Raw genomic sequence first — 8,047 nt, 5'->3', positions numbered from 1 at the left:
GTGTCAAAGGCCTTACTGAAGTCCAGGTAGACCACATCCACAGCCTTTTCCTCATCCGCTAGGTGGGTTACCTGGTCATAGAAGGAGATCAGGTTGGTCAAGCAGGACCTGCCTCTCATGAACCCATGCTGGCTGGGCCTGATCCCCTGGTTGTCCCGTTCATGCCTTGTGAGCATCCTCAAGATGACCTGCTCCATAATCTTCCCCGGCACCGAGGTCAGGCTGACAGGCCTGTAGTTCCCCGGATCCTCCTTCCGGCCCTTCTTGTAGATGGGCGTCACACTGGCAAGCCTCCAGTCATCCAGGACCTCCCCTGTTAACCAGGACTGCTGATAAAACATCCTAATTCTTAAATGATGGCTTGGGCATGTCATGCAGTAAGTGTTTGAATCTCCTCATAAAAGGGATTTGGAAGGCTTTTGCTGCAGAAATTGGCTTTGCTCCATAGAAATCACTGATGCAACTTCTAAAAGCACTGCTGCAGATCAGAGTTTGGGTTAGTCTCCAAATATCAAGTGAACTCTTACATACCTTACTTTCTTACTCTTTTGCACCCAATATTACATTCAGCCCATGTAACTCATTTTGAAACACTAGCATCTATATATTTATAATATGTTTGTTACTTAGAGTCTCGAGATTAGTTTGTACCTATCGTACTACCTTGTAACAGAAAGGTGGGGTTTTGGGTTTTTTTGCTTTATTTTCTGTCTGACAGGGCCAAATCATGTTGGCTGTCTTGAGTTACTAGCAGATTTGAGTTCTGTTGTGGTTATAGAATTGTGGAATCATAATGTAAGTTGGAAGAGACCTCCTTCTAGTCCAACATCCTGCTTAAAATATTGAAGTGTAATGAGATCGGGTTGCTCAGGGCCATGTCCAGTTGAGTCTTGAACATCTGCGAGGATGGTGATTCCACAACTTTTCTGGGCAAACTATTCCAGTATTTAACCATCTTCACGGTAAACTTTTTTTCCTAATATCTAATTGGAATTTCACATGTTCCAACTTGTGTCCATTGCCTCTCTTCCCATCACCATGCATCTCCGAGAAGAGATCCATCTTCTCTGTATCCTTTTGTCATGTATACAGAGGAATAAAGTCTCCCCTGAGCCTTCTCTTCAAGCTGAAGAGGCATAGTTCTTTCAGCCTGTCCTTATATGTCATGTTCTCCAACCCCCTGACTGTCTTGGTGGCCATCCACTGGACTTGCTCCAATCTGTCATTATTCTTCGTGTACTGGATACAGACTCCAGAAGCAGTCTTACTGGCACTGGAAGGGGACAAAGGATCACTTCCCTGGATCTGCTAGCTATCCCTCTGCCAATCTGCCAGGATACAGTTGGTCATCTTTGCTGCAAGGGTACTCTGCTCACTAACGTTCAACTTGTCCACTAGGACCCCCAGATCCTTTTCCATGGAGCTGCTTCCTAGACAGTTGCCCCCAGCCTGTACTGTTGCATTGGGTTACTCCATCCCAGATGCATGACTTTGTTCTTGCTCTTGTTGAAAAGGTTCCAGTCAGCCCATTACTTCAGCCTGTCCAGATCCCTCTGACTAGCAGTTCTACTTTCCAGCACATTGACCATTTCCCCCCAGTTTGGTGTCACCCGCAAGCTTGCTGAAAGTGTACTCCATCCCATCATCCAGATCACTAATGAGGACATCAATCAGTATTGGACCCTGTACTGATTTCAGAAAGACCCCACTAGTTACAGGCAGTCAGCTGGGCTTTGCACCACTGATCACTCTGAGCCTGGCAGCCCAGCCAGTTTTCCACCCATTTTATCATCCACTTACCCAGCCCATATCTCACCACTTTGGTGAGAGAAAAGGCTATGGGAGACAGTATCAAAGGCCTTGTTAAAGTCAAGGTATACGAGATCCACTGCCCTCTCCTTGTCTGCAGTGCCAGTCACCTCTTTCTAGAAAGCAGAGAAGTAGGTCAGGCATGATTTGCCCATGGTAAACCCTGCTTTCCATCACCTTGTCTTTCATGCATTTAAAAATGGCTTTTAAGAGGTTTTGCTTCATAACCTTCACAGAGACTGATGTGAAGCTGACTGTCCTGTAGTTATCTGGATCCTTCTTCTTGCTCTTCTTGATGATGGGTGTGCTGTCTGCCTCTTTCCAGTCATCAGGAACCTTCTCTGATCACCATGACTTTTCGAAGATGATAGAGAATAGCCTTGCGATGGTACTAGTGAGTTCCTTCAAAATGCTTGGATCCATTCCAAGGACTTGTGTGTGTCCAGTGGATTAAATGATCCCTAACATTTTCTTCCTCTATTCTGGGTACTGCTTTACTCCCACAGAGTGCTAGGGGGCTCAGTGACATCTGAGGCCCGAGGACAAGCCTTATCAGTAAAAACTGAAGCAAGAAAGGCATTGAAGAATGGGTCTGTTGATTTTCCTACTCTAAGAAAGAAAATAAATGTGAATGTAATTTCTTAATATTTTAAATGCACACTGCTGCTCTTTCCTGAATTGTCAACTGCTGTATTTGTTGCTGCCTGACACCTAACCAATGTAGAAGCTTTTATTTTTCTGATTAACAACTATCAGATTGCAAGGCTGGATAAAGATAAAGAAGAACTCCATAATCAGCTGCTTAGTGTTGATCCCACGAGGGACAGTAAACGCGTGGAGGCACTCTGTAGAGAAAAGGCACAACTGTATCAGAAATTAAAAGGCTTAGAAGCAGAAGTAGCAGAACTAAGAGCAGAAAGAGACAATTGTGGTGTGCAAGCAGAAAATGTTCAAAGAGTACAAGTACGACAGTTAGCTGAGATGCAGGCTATGACAAGGTCTCTAGAGGTAAGATTTTTTTTTATTTTTTTTATTTTTTTTATTTTTTTTATTTTTTTTATTTTTTTTATTTTTTTTATTTTTTTTATTTTTTTTATTTTTTTTATTTTTTTTATTTTTTTTATTTTTTTTATTTTTTTTATTTTTTTTATTTTTTTTATTTTTTTTATTTTTTTTATTTTTTTTATTTTTTTTATTTTTTTTATTTTTTTTATTTTTTTTATTTTTTTTATTTTTTTTATTTTTTTTATTTTGTTTTTTTAAATTTTGCCTCCTTGTAGAGTGTAGTGAGAATAACGCTTGGCCTGATAGAACTGTCACTGAAGTCACTGATAATTTTGCCAATGACTCCACAATTTGAACTTGTACATTTCAGATTTAAAAACAAATTGTAAGGACATTGTGAGTACTGCCAATTCAACTTTGGAAAGGTGGAGAGCTCAACTGAGAGATTGTGTTGAATGGTCTCCTTTCTAAACATGCGAGTGCTATCCATCTTTGCAGTCAGTAAGATGCTCATGTCAGCACTTGTCACTTGGCTAGAGTTAGAAACTGATGACAATATGTTAATAATCTGCTACAGTAAATTTTTTATTCTTTTCAGAAATGTCATATGATGCTCCGCTATTTCTTTAATCCTTTCCTTGTGTGTCGTCTTCTTTCTTGCCTACCTGTGTCTCTCCTTTCTCCAACACATTACTGCAATTGTTTAGTTCTTGGCTGTTGCTCTCCCTTAAAGAACCTTTGGCATTTCTGGCCTGTTGCATGTTTCCCAGGGTTCCACTGTATTCCTCATCTGTGGTCTTCAGTTCTCCTGTCAGTTCTTGCTGTCTCTCTAGGTAGTGAGTCTTTCCATGTAGATTTCTTGCACAGTTGCAGCATACAGATAGATGGTTCATTTTCCTTTTTACTGTTATCAGTGCTGTATACCTTTGTTACAAAATGCTCTGATCACAACTTAAAAAGAAAAGTGCTGTAATATTCCTAATTTAGAAAACTTAAAAAAAAGTCCTGCTGGAAATAGGTCAGTTTGAAAAAAGGAAGGTGAAATCGTAGGTTAGATTACCTTTTTGATACTTAGTAAAGCTCAGGGTCTTGAGTCTATAATACTCACAGTAACTGCATATTATTTCCTCTCCGTGATGTCAATTCTTCAGTTAGTATAACTGCATAGGCCAACATATGACATCTTTTTCAGCGCCACTTATAGTCATACTGGTGTTTACAGCCCAGTAATTTACTGGTAGGAATACCTGCTGCCTCCTAACCGAGTCAGATTACCTCTGCCTCTTGTGAAGTAGGATTGAAAATGTGTGTGATTCTGTGCAGGCAGTGTTAGTAAAAACAGTTGTGACTTTTGAATAAAATGCAAGACCATTGTTTTATTGGAACATATTGTTGAGCAAAGATAAATATTTATATATTATATTATTATATAATATAAAGGGTCAGATATATCTGAAAGCCCAGGTCAATTGAACCTTTCAAGTGAATAGCAAGAGACAGCCCTGCTCCAAATCTTACAAGAAATATCTGAAAGCCCAGGTCAATTGAACCTTTCAAGTGAATAGCAAGAGACAGCCCTGCTCCAAAAATCTTACAAATACCTCCTTTATTCAAGGCAGAAAAGAAGTCTGCTGAACTACAGATTGATCGAATTGAGAAAGAACTACGGATGAGTCATGAGCAAAACATTCTCTTAACTGGTAAACTTCACAAATCTGAACGAGAAGTCAATTCCTTAGCTGCTAAAGTAAGTGCTTTTATGGTATCTGAAATACATTTTTCATATCCTGTTATGTTTAAGTTTTTCTGCTTATATTTTACATTAAGAGTAAAATAACAATGTCTTCTGCTGTGACTTAAAATAGGTTTGGAATTTTTTTCCCCCCAGTTTCAGTTGAAAGATACAGAATAAATTACCTTACAGGAAAAACGTCATCCCTAAAAGTATCTCTAAAGATTGAGGTTGTGCTCTTTTTATTTAATTTTCTAGATCTTTTTTCTAAACAGAACAGGGCTCGAAGAGGTGTCTTTATATTCATGTTTTTAGTACTCATGAAAACAGCCAGCCTTATTTGATGGAAACAAGCATTACTTTTTAATAGTGTGTAAAGTGCAATGGAGCTTTAAATTGATTTTTTTCTTTTTTTTTTTTTTTAAATGCAGCTGTGGCTTCTGGAGGTCTTACAAAGTATCCTCTTGAATGGGCTATGTTAGCTACAGGAAGCAAGCTGCATTGGAATCACTTGTGGAGATTTAGGTTATATTAGAAGCAGGATAGTCACATTAGCATAGCATTCTTCTTGGGCTAATGCCAACATAGCTTGTACAAAAACATTTCTGTACGGGACGACATCATATCATTTTAAGTAGATCATCGTCTTGCAACATGTTTGAGTATCTTAGTTGTTGGGTTGGCACCAGATCTTAGAAGTTTCGTGCTATGTTTGTATGCTTTTTTTTTTTTTTTGAGATCTTAGAGAAATTTCTAGAAAAATACTTAAGAAAAAAAAGATCAGAAGGTTTCTAGTTTAGGGAAAACCTGAAAGTGCTTAAGAAACTTGACGTCACTGTTTAGTATTTCAGCATAATTGGAGTAGTATGGATGCCAGATTCAGAGTTTTATCTGGTTGCAGTGACTCCTCAGCTACACAACTAAAAGAAGACAGATCCTTTATGCAATTCCATATGTGATTATTTCAATAAACAAGAAAAATTGAAACACTAGTAAATGGTTTTACCTTCAAATGTTGCAGAATTTACATTGCTTTATTTACATTGCTTTATGTAAATTTGAGTCAGGATACTAGTCCTAATGAAATAGTTACTTGGGTAAATATTAGCTTTCTGCTGTTTCTTATTCCCTCCTTTCTGGAGAGAATACTGGGTAATAAATTTTTATCACATCTGTCAGTTCCTAGTAGCAAATTTAATCCCCTGTGTTTTCTTACCTTTCTGGAGAGGCTTTAGTTAGTTCTGAACCAACTGCAAAGCCAGTAACTTTGGTCTTGTATATCTAGCTGAATGCAGAATTATTGTAAGCTCTCTGTTGTCTTAAAGCTATCCTGCATTTCTGAATATACTTTCCAAAATAACACTGACATGCGCTTTGTATGGGTACAGCAGTTAATATTGTCATAATATGCCTCAAGAAAGATACAATACAGGAAGAAAACTTTGCCTTCTACCATAGTTGTTCTTTAACAATCTCAGATTTCATTCAAAACAGGCTTTACATGCACAATTGTGAGTGTGAAGTATTTCATTTTGGTCCTTAATCCAAGAAAGTTCTAATTCACCATAAGAATAGTATATACCTATACCAGTATTTAAAACCTCTTTATACAATGTGTCATACTTGTCTCACATGAATAATAAATAAGAGGGGAAAGCTTCTGTTAAAACATTCTTTAACCAATGGTCGATCAGAATATATAGAAGATTGTTACAGTCTTTACTTTTTGTATCAACTGGTGTTCTCCGCTCACCTCCAGAAGTAGGAGAAAATTAAAATGTTCAGTGGTGTTTCTTGAAGGGCAGAAAGTAGACACTAATTTCTATACTAACCTCCACCCCCTTCTGCACCCACTCAAACTCACTCCTGAGCACGGGTGCATGCATTTGTCTTCCGGATTTTGTGCCTTAAAAAAGCCACCTTAAATCTTTGCAAGTTGCCCTGAAATGTTCTCAACTTAGTATTTAAGCAACCAAATCCACCGCGTAGTTACTTAATAAGCTACTATGTCATTCTTAACCTTTTGCCACTTGTGTATGCTAGCAGGTTGTAATTACGTTTGTCATTGTGAATGGATTTTCATTATAAGTGCTTTCCTCTAGATATTTAATTCTCATTGACCATGCAATTACTGCGTACAAATGCCTAAACTATAGAAAGTTGCCATGCAAGCAGTAATTGTCTTTGATTTGATGTTCTTAAAGCTCCTGCTTTTATGAGGCCATTTGATGTGGATGTCACAGTTGTAGAGAAGTATTTGATTTAAAATGCACTTCAAAACTATGAAGACCTGGATTTTGAGAAAGTAGTGTAGCACTCCAGGAGGTCAGGGGGACTATAAGTAGCTACCAAATTGAAATTACTTGGGGCAGCAATTGATAATGTGGTTTTGCTTATCACTGTTTTGTTTTACTTAGGGAGATTATTTTAGCTTGACTCTGAGGGATCTGTAGTCAGAAGTGAAGTATGTGTAAACTGACATGCTAATGCTTGAGTTAGTGAGGCATCAGGGTCTTAGGCAATTTGGATCAGTGTCATAGCGAGATATTTCCAATGAGTAGTCTTTTCAGAAATACCCCCAAATTCGGAGGCTAGCTTGTAGAATGTGTAGTATTTACTCAGAAACCACGTTTTCACCGGCAATCCTGCGCATCTGTGCATGTATCACCAAGGCTTCTTAAAAGAGTAACTTTTCTACATTGTAGCTTGTAATAACTGGCTGGTTAAAGATGAAAAACATGTCAATAGTCAGACAGCCTGGTTCCTGGAATATATGTCGTGTTTGAGCACTTTAATTTTTTTAATCAGGGAATATATAAAACTTGCATGTCAAGATGACTGACAATTCATTCAATAATCTTCAGTGTGTGACTTGAGGAATTAATAAAAACCTGTAATAGGACTGATTACGATTTGCGGAATCAGATCATGTCAATAGCTTTAGTGTTACAGTATCTATATAATCACCATTAAAAATTATCTAAGAGTGGATATTCTGCATTGGCTTCAGGAAAGCAGTGGATGAAAAAAAATATTTGTCATGTGTAAAATAAGTGTAGTCCACGATTATTTGGCAGATTTTCATGTTAGCAAAGTATCACATGAAAAACTTACAGTAAAGCTGCAAATATATTTATTTTAGTTGATTTGTTTTTTTTTTAATTCACAGGTAGAAGAACTTAAACATTCACATAAATTGGAAATAACAAATGTCAAACTGGAGGCAGCAAGAACAAAGAGTGAGGTAGAAAGAGAGAGAAACAAGATTCAAAGTGAAATGGATGGTAAAATGTGCAATTAATTTCTAATGATTTCTTTTGTAACTTCTAGTAAGAATACTACAATTATTTTTCCTCCAAACATTCCCCAGCAGCCTTCACCTTCTACTACTGGTCTAGGTCATAGATCTGACAATTCATTTTGTATCTGAAATAACTGTGTTGTTTCACTTAGTCTACTAGGTTAAGAAGAACAGGTACAGAACAATTTTGCATTTATGGA

General features: G+C 37.6%; 1 protein-coding gene across 1 annotated transcript in view; it reads left to right on the top strand.

Annotated features, from left to right (window-relative positions):
• Positions 1-7,847, top strand: part of LOC103905180 (centrosomal protein of 83 kDa-like) — a 12,303-nt gene extending 4,456 nt beyond the window's left edge. The window contains exons 5-7 of the mRNA XM_019474031.1: positions 2,566-2,817; positions 4,430-4,561; positions 7,716-7,847. Coding sequence (XP_019329576.1) covers positions 2,566-2,817; positions 4,430-4,561; positions 7,716-7,847 — 516 coding nt within the window. The remainder of the gene's footprint in view (positions 1-2,565; positions 2,818-4,429; positions 4,562-7,715) is intronic.
• Positions 7,848-8,047: the final 200 nt, after the last annotated feature.

The sequence above is a fragment of the Aptenodytes forsteri genome, unplaced genomic scaffold (genome assembly GCF_000699145.1).
Source record: "Aptenodytes forsteri isolate BGI_AS27 unplaced genomic scaffold, ASM69914v1 Scaffold360, whole genome shotgun sequence".
Taxonomy (NCBI): Eukaryota; Metazoa; Chordata; class Aves; order Sphenisciformes; family Spheniscidae; genus Aptenodytes; species Aptenodytes forsteri.
Note: the sequence above shows the minus strand (reverse complement) of the source record. Positions and strands in the feature narration are given on the sequence as shown.